The sequence below is a fragment of the Thermobia domestica genome, unplaced genomic scaffold (assembly GCF_964235325.1).
Source record: "Thermobia domestica unplaced genomic scaffold, izTheDome1.hap1.1 HAP1_SCAFFOLD_1037, whole genome shotgun sequence".
Taxonomy (NCBI): domain Eukaryota; kingdom Metazoa; phylum Arthropoda; class Insecta; order Zygentoma; family Lepismatidae; genus Thermobia; species Thermobia domestica.
The window spans coordinates 17330-42212 of record NW_027656747.1 but is presented as its reverse complement, the minus strand read 5'-3'; the positions used below and the strand labels follow the sequence as shown (position 1 = coordinate 42212).

General features: G+C 37.9%; 1 protein-coding gene across 1 annotated transcript in view; it reads right to left on the bottom strand.

Annotated features, from left to right (window-relative positions):
* LOC145677556 (putative sodium-coupled neutral amino acid transporter 11) overlaps positions 1 to 24883 on the bottom strand; it is a 59962-nt gene that overhangs the window by 21681 nt on the left and 13398 nt on the right. Inside the window, exons 3-4 of the mRNA XM_081748035.1 lie at positions 20239 to 20482; positions 14844 to 14914 (exon numbers count right to left, since the gene is read on the bottom strand). Of these exons, the coding sequence (XP_081604161.1) occupies positions 14844 to 14914; positions 20239 to 20482 (315 nt within the window). The remainder of the gene's footprint in view (positions 1 to 14843; positions 14915 to 20238; positions 20483 to 24883) is intronic.

Below are 24883 nucleotides of genomic sequence, written 5' to 3'. Positions count from 1 at the left end.
CTGGAATCATTATACAGCACATACCATTCGTTCTCACTGAACTTTAGCTGTATGAGTAAACCGAGAACAAAAGTCTAGATGGATTCTGGTGTCTGTAGCTTTAGATTCATACTAGCCTTTGGTTAGCTGGCGGCTCCGCCCCCAGAGCCCAGACTCCACGTTTGCTCGGCCTACGGCCTCGAATTTCTTGTGTATCAGCCTTTGCATCAAGAGTGAATTTCGTGTATTTGCTCTTTAATTACATTTCCTGAATTTGATCCACCTGAGGATTTCGCCCACTGACTCGGCCTACAGCATCGCACCTGTTAAACCCACAATTCTATCAAATTCAAATTTCTTTTCATATTTTAACTATCCAAAAGATAAGATTTTGTATCCGAAGAAAATGTCCATTTCAATAATATGGGGATTTCTTCGCCCCTATTTAGACCCCTTAAAAACTAAAAATATTCAATTTTGGCATTTTCCTGTGGGTTAGTCTTGGAAGGCCACAATCATGCCAAATTCCATCATTGTAATCCTGCTGGAAGTGTCTAAATATTTTGGGGTGTAGAAAATGTCCCATAGAAATAACATTGAGAATATTTTTTAATTCCCCATAAAACAACTCTACAGTTGGAAATTTGTATTTTTGACGCTTTACTTAGTTAACGCTAAGGAAAATGTACAAGCACATCGGTTTTCAAGTATCTATTCCAAGTACCTAAAATATGAGATTATAGATCTCAAAAAGGGCTCATTTACATAACATGGGGGATTTCTTCATTCCCTTTTAGACCCTCTAAAATTTAAAAATATTCGTTTTTGGCAATTTTCCTGTGAGTTAGTCCCGAAAAGCTACAATCATGAAAAATTTCAACTTTCCACGTCAACTGGAAGTACCCCTCTATTTTATGTCAGTTCATGTAGTTTTGTTTATAATTAGGATTAGGTTAGGATTTTTTGTTAAAGGCGGATACAAAACATCGGATACAAAACTAAATAACTTTGTTCCGACTTTAATTAGGTCATTTCTACCTCAAGAAACTGAAATAAATCTTTTCAGTTTTACGTCCCATTCATATACCGTGTATAATATATATGATGATGATGAGAATGAATACAATGGTGGAATGAAGAAAGTGGGAGGGAACGGGACAACCCAGGGAACACTCAAGAACACGATGTTTGTCCACCATAAAGCCTATTTGGCGCGAGATGGGATCAAACCAGAGTCCTCATGCACTAAAGATTTTATTTTATTCTGTCTATACATAGTTCTGGGCATTACTGGTATCTATGGCTGTAAGCCCGTAACATATTAGAGATAACATCTTTCGGCGAGCATAGTATCCGGGAAAGGAGGGATGCGACCTGGGACCTGTACGTTAGGTATCATCCCGGCATTTGCCTGGTGTGAATGAGGAAAACCCCACTCAGGATGGCTGGCCCGGAAAAGTTGTTACGTCTTTTCGATCGAGTGTCCCCACTGGAATCGAACCTCGGACCACTGCACCAAAGATTAGGATTTTATCACTTTCTAAAAGTTAACTGATTAATCTAACATTCCTCAGTAACTTTATTTCTGTAATTACCTCTATTGTACCTAATTTCACGCGACAGGGACACGAATACACGAATGTCGAAGACAGTTAAAATTTTACATATGCTTTCCCATCTGGAATCGAACCCAAGACTATGTGAACCATCACGCACTAGACTAGCAACTCGGGATCCCATTTTCTCCACAAAAGTGTTCCATAGTCATAAATATGCTCACTTATGAAAAGAAAGTTTACGAACGAAAGGAATTTACTTCAGATAAAATCTACGACTTCCATCCAACTCTCAGATGACATCAAAGTGTCCCAATTCAATACAAAAGCTGTGAACTAAGCACCACCCATAACATTTCTTTCATTTGCGAAGATTTTGTTTGGCGATAAGATGACACAAATCCACCACCCGCTGGAATTACTCGCCCTCCCCTCGCTCTCGCTATAGTGGTTGAAGGGACCGGGCGGTATGATCAGTCACATAAACTCTTGTTCTGCATTTGTAGTTTTACAACCCCTCATAGAGCTGGAAATGATTCATAAGGTCAAACAGGTTTCAAATATTTCTTCGGATATATAATAGCAACAGCGGATGTATGGAGAACGAACACGGTTCGTCGCAACAGAGCTCAGTTCAATTCCCGGTAGGGACTCATGTAATTCGGAATGCACGTAATAAACTAATAGGGTCTAATACTACTACCACTACTACTACTACTACTACTACTACTACTACTACTAATAATAATAATAATAATAATAATTTGGTTTTACTATATATCTGTATTCCTAATTCTAATTCTCAATCTATCCAACACCTATTGGAGGCCGCTTTGGCTCAATGGTAGAGAGGTCACCTGTGTTGCGTGGGGTCTCTGACTCGATCCCAGATCTCATCAAGTGAGCTTTATGTTCGACAAGCACACGTGGACTGTCTAGGAATTATGTTTGCTCCTACTTCCTGCATTCCAGTATTTCTTTTGTTATCATTCCCATCTGCCTTTCCTTTGCATAGGAGCATGAAGGTGGAACGTTAAACTCGAAATGAATATTTGTACTTCACGTGTTTTTTTGCTTTTAGTTTTAGTTTTTAGATACATGTGGGAAAAGAACTGACCACTATATCAACGCTCTGTAGCCCTTCCCTCTTTCCTATCGTTAGAAACTGTGCCTCGTATGAAGAATAAAACTTCCTGTGAAAAAATAACTGGAACGCAAATTACGGTGATTCATATCGTATCTGAAATTTTAGGTCCAAATGTAATACTGTATAATCTCTGTATACGGTACTGAAAAGACACGCTAAAGTTCAACTAGCAACAATCTCTCATCTACGGTGATAGTGACTCCACCAAACGACTTTAAGAGAGCCCACCTCAGAGCAACCTAGAGGCGGATCTAAAAGGCAAAAACTGGGGAGGAGAGGCAGCGAGAACCCAGCTTATGACATGTATATCGTGAGCTTATTATAAACCAGCCCTGGCCACGGCGAGCAGATAGTGGAAAATCTCCTCGTGAACGCTCACGAGCATTCTACGAGCAAATACCATTGTTCGTGCTTCGTGAATCTTCGGGTTTTGTCCTTAGAGGAGCGGAAGTGTTGTCAACCTTGGCGGTAATCACTAGCTTACCAAATAAAAAAAAAAGTATGTATGGTAACTGATTGCCATTTAGTGTATAGTGTTTTTTACAATGTGGTAACCGTTAACTATAGACAACACAAACTGGTAACAGCAATCAAATGATAAACTATGTACGTTCCTTTTCTTCTTTTTTCTTTCCTTTTGTTAAAGAAGGATGTGGTGGAACCAAACCATCGCTTACATTTATAAAAATTTGCCAGTTTGCCCAATGGAAAACCAGTTTTCAATATATATATATTATCAAGTTCTTAATCCGAGTGTGGGTATGTTGTTTCGCTTTTTAGGAAAAGAGATAATCTGTTGATACGAAAAAAAAATACTGTAGCACTTGTTTGTAATTATCTAAGTATTATCTCCAGAAAATTAGCTTATGCATGTATGTGTGTACGAATAGGCTTAGCAAGGGGTTGGTTGTGGAGATTAGAAGCCACTATTACACTATCAATAGGAAGAATAGTATTTCTTACTCCACTTTTAAAGTGGGGCCGCGGTGGCTCAGTGGTAGAACGTTCACATCTGGTGCTTGGGGTCCCGGGTTCGATCCCAGCCCCCGCCAAGTGAACTTTGCGGTGGACAAACACCGTATGCGTGGGTTTTCTCGGGGTTTTCCCATTTCCTCCCACTTTCTTCATTCTATCATTTCATTCATTACTCATCATCACCGTCTCCTTTAGCCTAACCGGTATAACCGTGGGACGTAAAACCCAAAGATTTCATTTCATTTTTTCCACTTTTAATGTTACTTTGATCGCAAAGAATCAAACAAAATATTAAGAGAGCCAAAGAGATTTTCCATTTTTAAGAGTGACCATTAGTGGGTATCATTAGTTTTTTTTTTTTTTTTTAACAAGGAGTGTCTTTTTAATAAGGAAAAATATATTGTCCCTGGCTGGTTGCTTGCCGGTGGCTTGTTAAAAGTGAAAAAGAATGTTAAATCATATCAACGACTGAAGCTACATGCTTGTCTTTCTTCGATAGTTACTGACTGGTTTTGAAAGTCACAATGTTGTAGGCCTACTGTAATAGCGTAAACTTGGAAGGGAACGTTCCAACTGAATGATACGAACAATTATTCCCAATGTCTTGAACATGAAACGTGGATTGCACGGATAACGCTTAAAGTGGGCTGAACTGCACTGGGATTTCCTTCCGGCAAATTAGTGTTTGGTCGGAACTCAGTTCTTCTGTGTAATTGTCTCTTAACAACATTTGAACATTTCTTTTAGATAATAATATCTAACTAACTCTATGGCCTATGGAACCCGAAGGTTCAATGCGGCGGTTACAACATATTTCCACTAACTTCTGTCCTTAGCCAACTGGATCCAGTTTCTACTCTGTACTCTTATTTCTGAAAGATCCATCTTAATATTGTCTTCCCATCTACGTCTAGGTCTTCCTAGTGGTCTTCTTCCAATTGGGTTTTCAGTTAAAATTATGAAAGCATTTCTAATTTCTTCCATTCTGGCTACACGGAATGGCCACCTGAGCCTTCTACACTTAATGACCCTAACAATGTTAAGTGAGCGGTATAAACTATGCAATTCCTCGTTATGAATTTCCTCAAATCCCCATTTTCATCCGTCTTTGGTCCGAATACTACTACTACTACTACTACTACTACTATTAATAATAATAATAATAATAATAATAATAATAATAATAATAATTATAATACGCATTATTATTATTATTATTATTATTATTATTATTATTATTATTATTATTATTATTATTATTATTATTATTATTATTATTATTATTTTCAACCTCCCGTCGTTCTGCTATCAATCTAGCAACGAAAGGCGTTCACAACTTAGCAAACGTGAAGCGAGTGACAAGTTACAGTCCGAGTGCTAATGTAATGCAATGTCACGAATTGTGTAAGCAAGCTAAAAAAAGGCCTGAAACAATTCGTTTCCGATTTTTGCAGTCGTTTTTACGTCTGTAAGCTGACATGTTTAATATTCGTTTCTTTCTTTCTTTCTTTCTTTTTCATTTGTTAGTTACTTCAACGCTAACTGTAACCTCTATCATGCGTCTTCCTAGATCAAAAAACGTACCAGTTTTATTTCCTGCAGTGTTTTCGCGTCACTGCTTTCGAAATGGGGAGGGGGAGAGCACACCTGCACATTTGACGCTTGCGTCTGCTCAATGCTTCAACATCGTGCAAATTTGTGACCAGGCTTGGCCGTAGGTTTTTTTACCATCATGTGTGGTTGGCAACACTTATCGGATGCAGTGGAAGGGGCGGAGCTACCAACACCTGTGCTCACCTGTTCTTATCTTCGCTCGTTGTCGCTCACGCTTCGGCTCCGGGAGCCAATTCATGGGCAGGCCTGTTATAAACTTTCAAAAATATATAAACAATAAACAATAGCTTGATAATTTTTGCTTGATTATTTTTTTAAAAACTGGGGCTAGGCCCCCGGCCCCGGGATAGATCCGCCACTGGAGCAACATACTAAGACAGGAAATATTATCTATCTTTACTTAAAAATGTGTTTAAAAATTTGCCCTGAATATCCAACCCAATAGGATAAAACACCCTCTATAGCCTAAATACAGACACATAAAAGTCAAACTCTACAGGCTGTTCTGTTCAGATGGATATTAAATATTTGCCATCACGTTCAATGCTAACATCACGCTCACAATTTACAACAAAGTGCGAGAAATGTTTTGTTTCGATTCTCGTCTCGAGAAGATTGATACCTATTTTTTAAGTTCGAGACGAGATGAGAAACATAATTAATCTCGAGGGGAACTCGAATTCACCCACGTCCTACATCTCAAACACTACTTTATTGTTACATGATTCATAGCATAAAACTAAAAATTGGTAAAGTGATTGCACGAACACCATGAAGATCATTTATCAATGTTTAAAGATGCACAAGTCTTATATAACTAACTAACTATAAGAAAAGGATAGTATTGAGATTATTTCAGGTTAGATGAAGTGGGACACATGTCTGCAATCAGGGACAGCGCTCTACTGTTTCTCTGGGTGGGCCAGATGTAGGCCATAGAACAGTAGTGATAACCTAGCTTGTTTCGACGATTAACTAACTCACTCTATGGCCTATGGAACCCGGAGGTTCAAAACCGCATTCACAAAAGCTCTCCACTGACTTTTATCCTTAGCCAATTAGATCCAATTTCTACTTTGTATTCCTGTCTCTGCGAAATCCATCTTAATATTGTCCTCCCATCTGCGCCTAGGTCTTCCTAATGGTCGTTTTCCGATTGGTCTTTGAGACAAGACTTTGAAAGCGTTTCTACTTTCTTCCATTCTAGCTACATAACCTGCCCATCTAAGCCTCCTAGACTTGATGACCCTAACAATGCTGGGTAAACCGTATAAATTATGTAGTTCCTCGTTTCGAAGTTTTCGCCATTCCCCATTCCCGTTCCTCTTGGGTCCGAATATTCGTCTCAGGATCTTGTTCTCAAATACTTTCAGTCTATGTTTTTCTCTCAGAGTAAGCGACCATGTTTCGCAACCATACAGAACAGCGGGCATGATTATCGTTTTATATATTTTAACCTTCAAATTCCTCGACAGAATTCGCGACAACAAGAGATTTTGAACTGAATAGTAACACGAATTCCCTGATGCTTTTAGTCGACATTTAATTTCTTCGTGAATATCATTTTTGTCTGTTAATATTGATCCTATATTTGAAAGTATCCACTTTAGCAAAAAGTATTATTTAATATTTTAACGTATTCATAATTTGCTGTACATAAACATTCATAAGTCTTATATAATATACTTTAATAGTAAATATGGCTTAAATGTTGTTACCTACATACATGTACTCTTCCTGAACGTGAACCTCTCTGACACGGAAAGATTCTGATAACTTCTAGATGAAATTAAGAAACAAAATCAGGCCATAGAATTTAGATGAGTGAGTTTAACGTCGCTTTCACCAGCGAGGGTATACGAGATGGAACCTACTTATTAACATGGAATCCGAACCACATGAACTCCCGCCGGGAATCTAACCCTAATTTCCCACGCCAAAGGCGCGTACGCTAACCGTTAGTCACGAATGAGCTTGATAAAGTTTATGTATAAGTTTACGAGAACGAGAAAAGTTTATCTAGAATCGAGACTAGACGAGAAAATCTTTGAGAGTTGAGACAATACGATACTTTCACCAGACAAGACGAGAAAATCGTGCCAATACTACTAATTTTATACTTACCTAATTAATCCGCCATTACATTTACTCGACCTCACACGCATTGTCATACTATCATTTCGACATTACGCTTACTCAGCGTCATGATTACAATATAACTAGAAAATCACACTCACAACACCCTTTCGATCGACTTTACACTCACTCATCCTTACACTCACATCAATTCGACAATCGACATCACGCTTACAACACCTTTTCGACCACACGATCACTTAACTTCATACTCACAACATTAACATCTATCACATTCGACCTCACACTTAGAACATCCTTTCGACATTACTCACATGACTTTATACTTACATCATGATCTTGACATCACGCTCAATAAACTCACGATCAGTTCGTGAGGTTGAGGTCACGTGCGCTTGGTATCAACGCTATTTGTATTATTAGATCACATATTTACGAATAGACAATATGTTTGTCAATTGATGTTGCTCATAAATGAGACGAGACAGAAAATAATATTTTCTCGTCTTCTCTTCTCGTCTCGAGACCCATTATAGAACTGTTGTCTAGTCTTGATTTTCGGAATTTTTTCTCGTCTGGTGTCGAGTTTTCTTGTCTCGTTTTGTAATTTATGTAGAAAATGTATGCTCTGTTGGTTCCTTAATTTAATAAAGAATTGATCAATAGCCTTTCGCTGCGCAAGAACTCCTCAAGAGTAAAATGTAACAACATTTAAATATGTTTATTATTACAGTATATTGTATACTGACTTGCATATCTTCAAACATTTATTAATGCTCTTCATTTTGTTCGTATAATCACCTCATAAACTTATAGTTTCTATATTACGAATCATGTAATAATAAACATTGTTTGAGACCTAAAACTTGGACGAACTATTATAGCCCACGAAACTACAGAAAATTTACGACTCGTCTCAAATTTGAAAATCTATTCCACTAAGTCACTTCATAATCATTCACTTTCATTAATAATGTTTTACGGTACAGGCTACACGGCATAACAGTGAGTTGTAAACAGATATATTTCATTTTTCACTTACAATTGATTAAATACATGTTTTGTTTCCTTTTTTCCTACAACTTTTAAGCTAGGGATGGGCACGAGCGAGTTCGAGCGAGTTTTCTTTGAAACTCGACTCGACTCGAAACAGACATCTTTTACCTCGACACGAGAACTCGGCTCGAAAAATTTCCTTCAACTCGACTTGAAACTCGACTCGAATTTTGCTCGAGTTTCGAGTCGAGTCGAGCCAAATCGAGCCAAATCATGTATGTAGTTTCAAGTACTCTCTTGAATTATTCCATATAGACAATATATTATATAATTATTATCAATGTTACTACTTCTACTACAATTATTATTATTATTATTATTATTATTATTAGAACACCGTGTATAAACATGAAAGATAGGCAGTTTGTATCTGAATACGAAGAACTAGTTGACTGCAACCTAGGTAGTCGTGAAGTCTAGGAGGCAAGAACGTTGTTCATGAGGTTGGAATTTGAATCCCGGGGGAGCAAGTATTCGGGCTCGAGCCAAAATTTGTTCAAAGTTATAGGGCGCCGGCCAAACATGTTCAAAACTAGTCGGCCCGGGTTTGTCAACGGCTCGAACGGTTAGGCTCATAGCTCATTCGCTATGGAGCCGAACCGAGAAGTAGGGATGCGCACGAGTCGAGATATGTCTCGAATTTCGACTCGAATTCGAGTCGAGACAAACTTCTTTCTCGACTCGAATTTCTCAGTCGAGACACGAGTCGAGTCGAGACTACTCGTAAAAATCTTGATTCGACAAGAATGTCTCGAAAATCTTTGCTTATTTTTAAAATTATTTCGAAGTAACTAATCATACAGAAACAGTATTTTCCTTGAAACCAATACCGTACCAGCATTTATTACTTCGAAAAGGTACAGGTATTTTTAAAGTTAATAGTTAACCTTTCGCCAGCGGGCTTTAATTTTCTTCTCATTTCAGTTAATTAAAACTAATAATTATATGTCATGATATCTGATAGACTTTAAATATGCTAACAACACTTAAGTAACTATCCAGATATCTAATGTGTATAAAACTGTTGCGCTGAAGTGAACTTCGTAAATTGTCTTGGTGAGCAATTGGCAGTCTATAATAATTTATTGGATTTAGTAAAAATTTAGTCAAATGCTATATCTGGAGCATTGGATTAATTCTGATAAATCATTATGATTTAAATCAAGATTTAAATCATTTGATTTTTTAAACAATCAAGTGATTATTAAAATCAAATTCCGAAATATATTAATTTGAATTGAAAATAAATAAAATCCCTTTTCTGTTCTGTTATTTCAATTATGGAGGATAATAATCATAATACGATGAGACTCAAATGTATGTACAGCACAGTATGAAAATGAGTGTTATGCAGAGAATGAATAGGGAAAATCCCATTTTGAACGGGTAACAAGGCAATCCTGCTTTCTTCTCTTCGTAACATAGGGTTTGTAAATCATAAACTATTCCAACGAGGAAATCACCATTCGAATTTAAGAAGAAAATTCTTTTATGTGCATGTCTGTTTGTTCCCAGTTTTTTTTTTTTTTTTTTTTTTTTTTTTTTTTTTTTTTTTTTTTTTTGTGTTAAGATTTTATAACTAGGCGAAATTTATAGATTTTATATGTATTTCGCGCCGCAAGCTAGTTCTGATTTTTTTATATATGCCCTACCAAATATCAATAACGTTTGGGAAAAAATGCAATGTTGATAAACGTTGTTGTACTTTTTCCGTAATGCTTAAGAAACTTTGTTTGAGATTGAAATAGGTTAACGATTGGGGATTAATTGAAAATTCAACTCCGGTACTTTCATTTAAATTGTATAATTAATATTTAATACTAATTCTTAATGTTTTTTCTTCAGTTCGCGATTTGTAGTATAAGAGGAGAAAGATTTGGTTTAAATGAAAAAACGATTTAAATAAAAAAATTAACAAAATGATTTTTTCCACCCTGCATAATTTACACGCATTTAGCATCTAGCATCTTGATTCTCACTTCTGGAGAACATAAAAAAAAAATCAGATAGTTCAACGATCGTCGGGAATTATCCTTTTTAGTTGAATCGATAGTAGGAGTAATAAAACCAGTCAGTATTTACGCTGTTGTATTGTCGAATTCACAGAAATGTTAAAAAATAAGCAAAACGTGATTCTACAAAAGACTGTTTACTACCTACCCATAGTTTTATTACTGTCAACTGAAATCTGAGTATGTGGTTATCTGGAATGTTTCTGTCCCTTTTCAATTTACAACTTGAGAAGGTAAGGGGTATGAACGTCAGGGGACAGCCAGTTAAAGAAATGCTTCGGGGCTATGTCGGAAGCGGCATGTTTTGTATATACTTCTTAAAATGTTATCCATTCATAAAATATAAATTCGCCCTTTACTCTTTCCAATACAGAGAACCGACTCTTTTGTTGAAGAAAGATGTTAAGAGAAAAATGAAACACTCGTTTCAAGCACGAAGTTCTTTATCGTACACAATGAACGTAATTCTTTTAGTTTCTGAGTATGTTCAGCTTACAGATTGTGACAAGTTTGAACCCTCCACGAAAATGCTAAAACCAATGACAAGTGCAAATATATATGACAAATCTGTGGGTGAATCAAATAATGCAGACAAATGGGAAGATGATTGTGCTCCTTCGTGGTTAATCGGTTAGTGTACCCGCCTTTGGTGTAGGAGACCCGGATTCGATTCCCGGCGGGAGATCATATGGTTCGGATTTCAAGTTAATAAGTAGGTCCATGTCTCATATAATCTCGCTGCTGAACGGGATGTTAAACTCAAAATCAGCTCAGCTCAGCAAATGGAAAAATAAATTGAGTTGATTTTGAGTTTAACGTCCCGTTCAGCAGCGAGACTATATGTGACGTTAATGGAAAACGAAGAAGTTTTGTTTGAAGATAACACTCCTTGATGCAGCGCAGTCTACCACTTGTAAAATAGTCTTGAAGTGTTGATATTTGGTATGCGTGCGTGTGTGTGTATACACTTGTTTCTGAATATTTATAAACATTCGTGTGTTATAATTGTTATATTAATATCCACTGGATTAGGTGAAAATATAAAACGGATTTGATGGCAGTCAAATTCATGTCATCTTGGTAAGCCATTAAAAAAAATAGTAATATTAAATTAGATTATAGTTTAGTGTCCCTTTCAGGAGCAAAGCTGTATGAGACGTGAACCTACAGCTTAACGTGGAATTTGAACCATATGAGCTCCTACCGTGAATCAAACCGCGGACTTCCACGCCCAAGAAGCGTACGCTAACAATATAGCCACGGGGAGGCTCAATATTTAGTAATATCTATTAAATTGTAAAATTGCATTTGCATAATTTTCACTAATATAATCTTCACAATGTAAAGTATCAGCTAGGCACATTATCTTGTTTAAAATCAGAAAGTCAATCTCTTGTGGTTCACTCTTGGGTTGGACTGTGGGATTATATAAATCCGAATTAGATACTTTTATTCTATTTTGTACAGTACATCCGTTCCTTCATAATCTCCGTGTTTAATAAGCAGGGGCGTAAATAAGGGCCCCGCAGACCCCACATTGCGGGCGGGCTCAAGCCATCAGGGACCCCAAATCATGAAGTGGGACGTAGAGAAGGGGCCCCACTCCACGCTGTTTGCGGGCAGGCCCCCAAGCCTTTAGTTACGCTACTGTTAATAAGAATAGTTACGAATCTAAATTTAAGTCACATTCAAATGTATCAAACTGTTCGATTAACCTGGGAATGGTTAAGAAATTAAGTGCGTCTGGAGGTAGACTATTTCGCAATTCAGTGGATATATTTTGAATGTATTAAAAGTCTACTGTTGCACCCATCAAATTTAAATTTTGAAAAAAAATATTCTCTGTGAATACTAAACAGGATATTTTTTAAAAAAATCAATTGTTAATTTAGGCTGCTGATAAGGCAGGTTTTGTGAGAAAGGAATTCTCCAGGGAATAATTCCTCAGTTCATTATATATATATATATATATATATATATATATATATATATATATATATATATATATATATATATATATATATATAATTTATTTTATTATCTTTGTGACACAGCGTCATATTACCTTTGTACATGAATACTATGCTTGCAAGATTTCTTCTTGCGAGACGCCACAAAGCTAACTGAAAAAACATCCTGACCAAATGGGCTCTCTCTTTGTGTGTGTATGTTTGAAGAAAGAACAGTCAATGCGTTGTTTTTCTGACCCTAATTGTTCAATTTGTCTCTGTGGTAAAACTCTTATTTCGCTAAACTTGACCAATAATATAATAAAATATAAATATAATAAAAGCAGTAAATTCTAAAGTACCCTGTAGCATCTGCCCGAAATTAAATGCATAGATCTAGACTATTATTTCCAATTAGAAGTCATTTTCGCTTCTAGGTTACTAGTGACTGAATTATTCTTCTTTGCATCTTCGTAGTCGAGAAAATAATAATAATAATAATAATAATAATAATAATAATAATAATAATAATAATAATAATAATAATAATAATAATAATAATTAATAATAATAATAAATTCATAGAAGAAATCCAATAAATACGAAAGTAATTCACAATTTCCTTCATAATGAATGCAATTGTCAAGTACTTTCGTATTTATTGGACTTCCTTTATGAATATATAATTACTCATTATAGTGCATAAAATGCCCTATAAAATTTACAAATTTGCGTAAAAATTGAAATTTGTATCGCAATTTGCTACGTAATATGTAAATTCTTTAAAAAACGCTTATATGTACGGCATGTAAAGGTTTGAATATATATATATATATATATATATATATATATATATATATATATATAAAACCTTGAACAGCGTTTTCTCGAGACGAGTCGAAACAGTTTTAAATCTCGACTCGTCTCGTGCGCATCCCTACCGACAACTGAGCCGAGACAACAGCTCATCCGAATCAAGCCGGCTCGAGCCGATGGCTCATCCCAATCGAGTCGGCTTGAGCCGGTGGCTCACCAGTGCGGAACCGAACCAAGTTGATGACTTACCCTAACCGAGCCCACTGGAGCCATTGGCTTAGTTGAACTGAGTCGAGCCGAGCCGATGGACTCATTACAACCGAGCCCAACGAACCGAAGGCTCACCTGAGCAGAGTCAAAGAGAGTCAATGGCTCATCTCAACCGAGCCGGCTTCAGCTACCTGCTTACTTGAGTCAAGTCGATGGCTCATCGCAACGAACCAGCTCAAGCCGTCCGTTAAGTTGAGCCGAGCCGATGTCTTATCCCAACGAGCCGGCTCGAGCTGTTCACTCAGTTGAACCGAGTTGAGCCGGTTAGCATCACTTCCCGGAGTGGGCTTCTGCTTGGTCTTAAAACTTAGACCGTGCAGGTCTGAGCCTTGATGGTAAGAACTACAGTATATACTTATATTGATGCTTACCATATTTGAAGCTGTCTCGTTATAAAAATCTATTGTCGGCTCGTTATCGAGACGAGACGAGATACGAGCAGTGTCCCATCTCGTGAGCAGCACTAAAAATATTCCACATTACTGCTTACAAATCTCATGGCTTTGCTTTCTAGTCTAATGATTTCTAAACGAGCTAAAACGAGCTGAACGAGCGGGCCATTTATCAAACTCGACTCGACTCGAAACTCGATCTCAAAACAGCGACTCGGCTCTGAACTCAACTCGAGAAAATTACCTTTGGCTCGACTCGTGCCCATCCCTATTTTAAGCGTTTAAAATGCAAACACGCACAATATATATATATATATAATATTCTGAAACTTATTATCCTATATTTTTTGTAATAAACAAATTGTATTTATTAACCAATTGTAAAAACCCGAACAGGGCAATCTCACAATTATTTTATAGTCAGCAATAATTAATTTCCAGATACTCAATAATTGCCTTCTTATTCTTCACGAAAATATTCTCCGTTATCCGTAAGTTAGATATCATTCATTATCGGGACATAATTCGTTATTTGACATCCGAATATTATCCGTGATCCGAATATTATATATCATCTGGACATTATCCTTTATCCGGATATTATTCTTTATCCATTATCCGAATATTATCTGTCATCCGAATATTATCCGTAATTCGGATATTATCCGTTATCCGGATATTATCCGTTATCCTTCATCCGGATATTATCCGTTATCCGTCATCCGGATATTATCCGTTATCCGGATATTATCCGTCATCCTGTTATCCGGATATTATCCGTTATCCGGATATTATCCGTTATCCGGATATTATCCGATATCCGGATATTATCCGTTATCCGGATTATCCGTTTCCTCAAAAACGGATACCGGATAATTTCTTATCCGGATATTTTGGCCATCCCTAATCTGAAAACGATATTTACTGTCTACTTCGTATCTTAATAACAGAGGAACTTTAATTCCTTGAATGAAACTTACCAAAAGCCATTATACCCATCGCTGGGAGAACTTCTGTGTTCGCAAAATTCCATGCATCATCTGACTGCGGCCTTGAAAGAAAACAACAGTAACATATGTTAAATTAAGTTTTCAAAGCAATGTTACGCAGTATATATTTATAAAGATCAGGAATCAAAGGATCATTATAGACTATACAATGCATTATACATATACAGACCTCCACTAGTCTAATGAAACATCATTTCTTAGTTCGAATGTAAACAGATGTTCAAGTTTGTATTTTCATTTATTTAGGAAAAAAGTTTAGTTTGTTCCTGTACATATGTAAATTACATATATTCAATTACGTAAAATAAAACTTGATCTATTATTGCAAAAATTAGGAATACTGAGATAAACTGGCAGAATAACTTCACTGCAAGTATTAACAACTGTGACTTTACAACACACATGCCTTGTTTATGATTTTAAAAATGATCTACAGAAAAACAAAATTACAAATAAGCATACATAGAAGCAACGATTGCGTTTAAAAAAAAAAAAATCTGCGATTTTTTCTTCACGTCGTGTGAACATAAATTACTTACTCTTCCCGCCAGTTTAGTGGCTAGTTTGTGCGCCTTTGGTGTACGAGGTACCGGGTTCAATTCCTGGTGAAAGCCTTAAAGATCGAACGCATTACGATGGTTCGAATTCCAACTTACACTGTAGGTCCATGTTTCATACAGCCTCGGTGTTGAAAAGGGACGCCACACTTCAACAAACAATATTAACTCTCACAATCTCGTTTCACCTTGTTTCTCATTACTGTTCTACTGAACCCTTTGCATTTCCTTTTCAAATTCGATTCATCTGGGTTTAATTACAGATGGAAATTCATATAATTCGATACCATGTTTAACTACAAATAAACAAATGTTTTTGCCTCAGGCACTTACACGTACAATAAATCTGATATTGACCAAAAACAATTATACCCAATATATATATTTTGTCAACATACTATATATATATACGAAATAAAAAGAAATCTGTCTAGGCTTAATATAATATAAATCACCAGCACTGAACAACCTTATTTACAGACAGTAAAACAATGCAGAAAAATAAAATATCGTGCACAAATTATAAATTTATTTCCACGACAAGCATTTCTTGCAATAAGAAGACATCTCGTGAATCTACTAATAGAAGTTGTCGAATGCAGAAGGGTGCTGATATTGGAAGCACGCTCAAAAATATTCTCTTCGTTTCTCACGTTCCTTGAGCTACTTGAATAAATCATACCCAGTATTTCTGAACTTCATGCTATATTCAAAAGGACCTATATAATGCAGTATTGAAAAACCTTGCTTCTAGGAACAACTTAGTCCTCTTCTTGATGCCATGAGATTTGGCTTGCAAACTATTCAAAAAAATTTACATTTAAGACTATTTGTGCAGTACAAACTTATGTCGACAAAAATATTTACCTAAAGTCACAAAAGTAATCTAACTCTCAGTCCCAATTTTGCAGAAAATCTTGATACTCATATGTAATGAGTATCTCAAAGCGAAATTTGATGGTTTGCAACGTCTGATATATTTTATATAAGATCGCAGGATGTCGGATTACGATATGACGAGTTGAATATCGCCAAACGCCGCTGAATGGTGTTAGTGTATCGGAAAGTGATATATATATATATATATCTGTATGTTAGCAAGGACTCGGTTGATTGTATAACACAATACAAACGTAAATCAAATACACTTACTTTTTTCCGTTACGAGTTTAAACTTAGTCACAACACAGGAGAGACGGCCAAGAATATCCATAGAGTATTTAGACCTGACACAGGGACTGAACGAATCATACAGTAATAGTTATATATATATATATAAAATCCGGCAATATACCCCTTGAAAGCGAACTCCGTTGATACTTATCAGCAGTTATCGAAAAGCACTGCGAACCCTATGGGGTTCTGAACCTCATCCTAAATTTTTCTCCCCTGCCATAGTGCAACCAAGGTGAAATAATCACGAGTTTTCATGTACATTTTAGAATTAAACATTTTGTTTCCAGAAAAGACAAAATAATTCAGCATTCCATGGCAGGGATGAAAACTACTTTTGTTAGATTGAGAATTTCAACAGTTATATTATTAAAGTTTGACTATTATGTATTGATGGAAACCCATTGCTGACTGACGCTGGGAATCCATATGAATCTTAATTAGGATTGGCCCTTTCAGGATATGCATCACATTCCGCCATTCTGGATTCAAAGGAACAAAGTGTTACTTGTAAGATCACCAGACTTAGCGCAAATACTACTTTACAATAGTACGCTTCTTCTCCAGGTGACGAACACAAGCCTTCGCTCTGCAACCTAGTTTTCACTGCAGGGCGCGGCAAAGATGCGGAAGTGGAATTGCAGACCAGACTGATTGATAGGCTTTCCAGAGGATCGGTGGTTTGGTGGGACGTCTTCGTGCGAGTTTTCACTTCAGCAAGCCAAAGAAGTCCACTGAAGATGCATTTGGGAACTTCAAAGGGATAAATTAGGAAGTGATAACAGACACCAGTCTAACTCTTTATTCGGTGAAAAGTACGCCACTTGACTTCGAGTGGTGTGACTGAATGTGGGGTTTGAGGATTTCACAAGAGTGCCATAACCTCCGTCTGGAAGTGGGCTGCAATTATCTGGCCTTAAAACGAACACGATGAGATTGGCAACAACCCGCAGGTGAAGAAACTACGTACCACCATCTGAAAAGTTCTCACGACATGTGCTGACCAACCCGAAGTAGTGGTCCTTCGCATCAGTTGAGGAATAAAAAATGACCCTAGGCTTATTGGTATAATCGAAGTAGATCCAAACTTCATCAAGAGTGACATCTCATTGCTATCTTTCACATGCAATATACTGTACGTGTGATTATCATGCATTTGTGAATCTCTCTAGAACATACATGGGTGCTAACTTGTGACGGCCTAAATTCAGAGTGATTATTAACTACCTGTACTCTGCGACAAATTACATCTTGCGGCAAGATGGCATTAGGTGGGTGGGAAATTAGTTTCCATGAGGACAGTTGTAGTCCTCAAAAGTGGTTTACAGTGCCTACCGTCATGTACATTTCATGCCTGTCTTAGTATCTGGGGCCGGTGATTTTACAGCATTAGATAACCCTTTCCAATGTACGCCTGATGATATTATCTCTTCTAATAGCACATACTTTGACAGTCAATGCTGCACTTTACGTTACATAGGAAAATGCACATACTCTCTTTTCCCAAAATGGCGTCACTTGCACTCATAATAACCACTTCCACAAGCACTATACTTACATCACTACGTTACTACAGAAACGTTACTCTTCCGTGCGGGAGCTCATGTGGTTCGGATTCCACGTTAACCAGTAGGTCCCGTCTCATATAGCCTCGCTGCTGGAAGGGAGGTTAAACTCAAAATCAACTAAAGAAACGTTACTTATACGATGTACCCGTGAACAACTGAAATGTATGGCCTCTAAAGCGAATCAACCCTTCGTAGGATAGTAAATAACAGTAATCCCAACACAGTGCCCATTGAACGTCCCAAATATCGACAGGGCGTTCAAAAAACTTGCATAAGACCTTATCTTCATAGCACGAACAGCTCCAAACTGCCACATAAGCAACTATTCGGGCAAGTAGACGGTCGGGCTGAATGTCTGTCTGGGGGTATTGGATGGTACGCTCGCTATAGATTTGGATAGACCTGGGCAATAGTCGTTAATGAGGTCCAGCCGGCAGTCAGGCGCCGTCACACTATCCCATATACGCACTGCAGGTATAATGACGCGCATTATCCTGGTGGAAGATAGGACTTCACTAAGTGTTTAGGTAAGGTCGCTCGGCAAGATTGAAAACGTCATGAATATACGACGCACGAATCATATTGCTCTGCCTGGAAACCAGGTAGGGGTTTGTGTATCAGGGAAGTGTAACCCATTGCCTCTATGCCAAAATGCTGTAAGAGTCCATATGGCGCGTGCAATTTGAAATTTCCCGCTCACCTGCGCGTCCAGGGACATGCATACAACAGTTACGGTATTTGAAACAGAAATGACTCATCGTCACATACCAGCACTCTCCGTTCGTCTCACCACTTTAGTCTTTCCCGACACCACCCAAGATATTCTGGGCGATCAACAAGTGTCAGAGGCGATCGTACGAGAGATACGAAAGAAAATATATCTGCCCCCAATAACCAATTGTCTGGAGTTCGTACTCTCACATGGCAGGTAGGAGAGCTGTCGCCAGTCAGTTACGGCGGTGAAAACGAGCCTTCTGTCGGGAGCTCCATCGTGCGTCGCAAGGGTACTAGGGAACTTTTCCTGTAGGAACTTTCCGCCTCCCACCTTGTACACTATCGATGAACCACTGACGAAGGCGGTAATTGTGCTACCCCACTACATAGCCACACTCGAAGCTACTTAATTGCATAATATAAGTTCACTAACGATATCTTAACATTACAAACACGGTCTGTGGTCCACACACAACTATACTCGTCGTGAAGCCCTACGACCTTCGAACTACAGTTTGTCCTCTGCGATGGCTAGTGTGTTGAGACCTCTGCTGGTGGTCACTCATTCTGCTGCGCAAATCGTTTGAATCGGCTGATGTGGACAAGTTGTTCTTAAATGAATGAAAAAATAAATAAATCAGTATACATATGAGTTATGCAGCAACTCAGTCGAAAAATCCAGTCTTTGCTTCCATATTGAGTTCCACAATACCCAATTACAAAAACACACTCGATCTTCCGAATAATTTCTATGCACATACAGCCTTATTGACTGATTTGGAGGCTGATCCGCTTAATTTTTTTTTAACCACTTTTTCTTCTCTTGGGTACACTTTTAAGTTAGTAGAAGAACGAATACCCAATACAGATTCCTTCGTAGGAGAGCCAATACCCAATACAGACTCGTATTTATTGAATTAACTTTCCCCTTTCACAATTTTAAACGGAGTATTGCAAGGGTCATTCTACTCGTGCATTGATTTCAATGACAGTACTATCATTTATTTCGAATGTTGGCCTAGTTAGAACTAGAATCCATTTAACACTCTTCGATGCAAGCACACACAGCGACCTAGCTAGGCGTCATGCAGTTTCTTATTAGAAATAAAGAGAAGCTTGTCGACATTTGTGCATACCGAAGTTTGAAGTTAGAACCTCTCATCAGTCCAACATGCATATTTCTTTCCTCTTGACATTTTCGGTTTCGTGCTTCAGAAACGGCGTTGATCAATAAACCAATGCAAAGCGTAAGCAGGAGTACAATCAATCTACCTTCACATGCAGTTAGGAAGCCAAGCTTATAGAAGTCACACTGCATGCAGTAAATAAATGTAAAAAACGAAAGTTACTTACACAACGGCCCTCATGGGACCAATCCGAATGAAGATGAAAACAAGAATGAAACAGACGAAAATGAGAGAAGTAAAGGAAACTTTTGCAAGGCGGGCAATATTTCGATAAAGAGAAAGAGGAATAGTTAAGAAGAGAGTAGCTAGACCAACAACAACTTCTCTATGAGCAAGGAAACTTTGACCAAGCAACCGGATCAACACTTTTGTCACAGTATCTCCAACGATTATGTTGTAGCTAACCATAGCTGCAAGAAAGAGCGTGAAATTGAAATCACATTAAATAGTAATAAACTTTACATCTATAACATTTTGTATCAAGAATAGAAGTGTCTGAATGTTATTTGCCTATGCTACAACTGAAGCGTTTTTCATAAAACAAGTATAGCAGTGATGTGAAACTTTACTTCTACATAATTAGCGTTTGAAAAAAAAAAGTTCAAAAATCGCAATGTACTAATTAATAAAGGTTACGAACAAGGGAACATTCCGATTTTGTGAATTCGATTGCTGAAAATGACTGCAAGCACTGGATTCAGCACCAAAAGAAACAGAAAATTAGAGTATTTAGTGGCAGACCGTATACAGGATGGGAGATAAGTGAGGGCAAAGTGCTGCCCTCATGTCTAGAAATGCCATGTTAATTTTTGAAACTAGTAGAGGCATTGAGATCAAATGTTGGATATGAGGAATGTATGTAGAGATCCACTGAATAGGTATAATGTGAATCATGGAAAGCCGCCATGTAGGAACTAGCGCAAGAAGAATATCCGGGAAAGGGGTCATGTGACAAATGGCTCTTGTCGCACACCGTCTATTAAAATAGTGACCAATACAGTTTGAGACCTCTGTAACAGGAAGTGTTCCACGCTATGGCAATGTAGCAATACTGTCGTAAAGGTAATGTGAATAAGGAACAACCACAAAACGTCCCGATCCACTCAATATTCGTTCACATGCTGGCAAAAGTGCAAATATGACCAAAGTCAACCTGAAAGAGTTCATGACTGACGTTTTCTGGCCTGCTGTACAGTAGATAAAACTGTTGCTTCTTGGTGATTCATGGAGAACCAATAAAGATGAAGAGTTGGTGCAGAAACCGGATAATGTTGAACTTACCAGACTCCTAATCCCTGATGGTTGCAAGTCATTCACACAACCGTTGTATGTGTTCTTCCGTCCGTACAAGAAGTTCGTAAAATACAGATGGTGATCAGAAAAATGGAAACACCTGTAATTGACAACACGTCAGATGTATGGGTTGGCAGTGATGTTGTGGTGACCGCAGCGCCGGACCGCTGGTGGTGGTGTGTTAGGTCGGTCTCCATACTACGTCAGGAGCAATGGAACAGCAGTGTCCAGTGGCTGCAGCAGACGGAGGTAGTGTAAAATGGGAGACCTCTCAGATTTTCAAAGAGGACAAATTGTTGGTGAGCGGTTATGTGGAGTGAGTGTGACGGCAGTGACTACTGTGTTAGGTGTGTCGCGTCGTGGGACAGTGTCGAAGGTGATGACGGCGTACACAACACACGGGAAAACCACATCGGGGAAGCGGAACAGTGGGCGGAAGAAAACCATGAGTGACAGGTCACGCCGGGTATTAAAGCGCATTGTCACGCAGAACCGTCATGCCACTGCGGAGAAAGTGACGGAGGAACTCCCCCACCCCAGTCCGCCGCGAATTACACGACATGAACTTACGGGGTCGTGTTGCACAGGCCAAACCGCTCATCAGGGACCATAACGCTTTCGCACGCCGCAAATGGTGTCGCGACCATGCAACTTGGACCGTTGAGGACTGGAAACGTGTGATATGGTCGGATGAGTCATCCTTCACCCTATTCCCAACCACGGGCCGTGTTTATGTGTGGAGAACGCCCAAGAGAAGCTTATGATCTGCAGTGTCTCCGCCCAACTGTGAAACATGGCGGCGGCTCGGTGATGCTGTGGGCCGCAATATCATGGTTTTCATTGGGTCCTGTGGTCACACTTAGCGGACGAATCACTGCCAACGATTATGTCGGAATTTTAGGAGACCACTTGCATCCTATGGTCCGGATGTTGTTCCCGGACAATGACGCCATCTTCCAGGATGATAATGCACCCATTCACACAGCTGGCGTTGTTGCAGCGTGGTTTGAGGAACATCGGGACGAAGTTCAACACCTCCCCTGGCCCCCAATCCCCCAGATCTCAACATAATTGAACATCTGTGGTCCGTCTTGGAAACACGACTCCGGCGAAGATTTCCACCTCCATCCTCTCTCACAGAACTGGCCGACGCCCTGCACGAGGAATGGTGTAAAATTCCACTTGCTACCATTCACGACCTCTATGCCTCCATCTCACGTCGCATCAAGGCTGTTCTGAAGGCGAAAGGTGGCTTGACACCATATTAATCTGGTAATTGCAATTTCGTTCAGGTGTTTCCATTTTTCTGATCACCATCGGTATATAACAGACACCGTTTTTCTGTCATCTGACTTCAAAATATGACAACGGGACAACTTCATTAGCTTGCAATCACTCACCATTTCCAGTTTACAGCACCAAGGTTCTAAGTTATGATTAGATATTCTTTCTACAAAACTAAATTTTTGCGAACAGCGCCTGGCACACAATGGCACATTCATGACACCTGTCGACTACTGCTTCAATTTCAATACCAGCAACAGCTGTGACGAGCCCGATTGTCTATCTATCTTTTTTTCAAATGGGCCCACTGTTGTCTTCATTTTTGTATCAACCACAAAATCATTCTTAAGATCCATAACAGTTGCAATCAAACAGAGGTCTCAAACCGTATTGGGTACTATTGATATCAATAGACGGTGTGCGTCAAGAGTCAATGTTACATGGCCCCTTTCCCAGATATTCTTCTTGCGCTAGTTCCAATATGGCGGCTTTTCAGATGTCCCCAATGATTCATATTACGCCTATTAAATGGAGATCTACATGCATTTCTCATATCCAACATTTGATCTCAATCCCTCAACTCATTTCAAAATTAACATGGCATTTCTAGACATTTTCTATGTTCTATCTTCGCACTTTGCCCTCACTTATCTCCCACCCTGTATACGGTCTGCCACTAAACACCCTCTTTTTCTGTTTCTTTTGATGTTGAATCCAGTGGTAGCAATCATTTTCAGCAATTGAATTCACCAAATTGGAATGTTCCCTTGTGGGCTGCATAAATGACAGGGCGAGGATAAAACCTCATGCGAAGTTTAAGAAATGGAGAAAACTAACTTTGTTTGCAAACTTAATAACTGACGTACGAGGAACATACCAATTATTGAGGTGAAATTGACACTGAAATATATTCTCATTAAACTGTTCATTATGACAATAATACGACGCCAATATACAGTACGGTTAATGAGATTTAGCCAAAAATTTTCATTAACTCTTAAATATTAATTCCTGGTTAACTAAACTATTGTTCAAAGATAAAACTTACATCAATCGATAGGTCACATCAAGCTGAACAAAATAATATGTTTGAGAGGAAATTATCATGTGTAGTTTTTTAAAAAAACAACCGAAAGAAAAAACTTTTGTAGTGCTAAAAATTATAGTTAGTTTTCAACAATAATTTACGGTTTCTATTTTCCTGGAAGAAATTGCTATTTATTTATGTACTTTATATGTAGCAAAATATACTATTATGTAGCAGATTGTATCTGTCGTATGCTTTTTTACTAACGGTGACACATCTACTCCTTTATCCCAAAGCAGAACGGTTTTGAAGAAGCGTAAAACACGACAAACATACGTTTATACGATCACATGCCTGGGAAGATTCTATAAAATAAGAAAAATCATTTTATGTAACGTAAATCAAGTGTTCCGATATCAAAATTATTGTTAGTTTCGGCAAATCACGCACTGATTTTATACAATAACCCTCATGATGCAGAGTTTTTAGTTTAATAAGTATGCTGCTTACAGAACTTACATTTATATATTGTTTTAACTGAGACCCGTTTTAAAATTAAAAAAAAAAGAAAAATGTTACTTGAATCCCCAGATATTTCTTAAAAGCCATAAAAAGAATCGGCACCAAAATATTTCTTCAAAATCGTTTCACTTTTCGTGGATTAGCAGGAACTGATCCTCTCAAACTTTGCGTTGCAGGCATTGAAAACTATTATCAACTGTTTACTTTGATGCTTGATGATTTCCATCCCGTCAAGCTAACGTCTCTCTCTCAATATATAAAGTAAGCAAGAGGCTTATAATAAGGCGTCACAAAATAAACTAACTTCTTTGTCAAGAGTTTGTACTTTGCACATTTTAAAATAAAATCAAAAGATCATGACAAGATGTGATCTTCATATATTTCGTTTAAAAAAACTTGCGTAGAAAGTCTTAAATACTGGTATACAGGTGTTCGTTCGTTTATGTCCTAAAGCAATCCAATGATTTGCTGTTAAGCCACACAATCATCCTAATGACTGTATTTGTGTAATATTTGAATTAAATACGAAAAATAATCTAGCAAAAGCAATTTCTACCACATGATTCCAATTTCGAAACTCCCGACCAAAATAACAAGACTTTATCCACCGCAAATCCTGAAGATTTGTCATCAGAATCAGATTATGGAAATTTACAATCTTTCAAAATTATGTATTAGCCTCAAC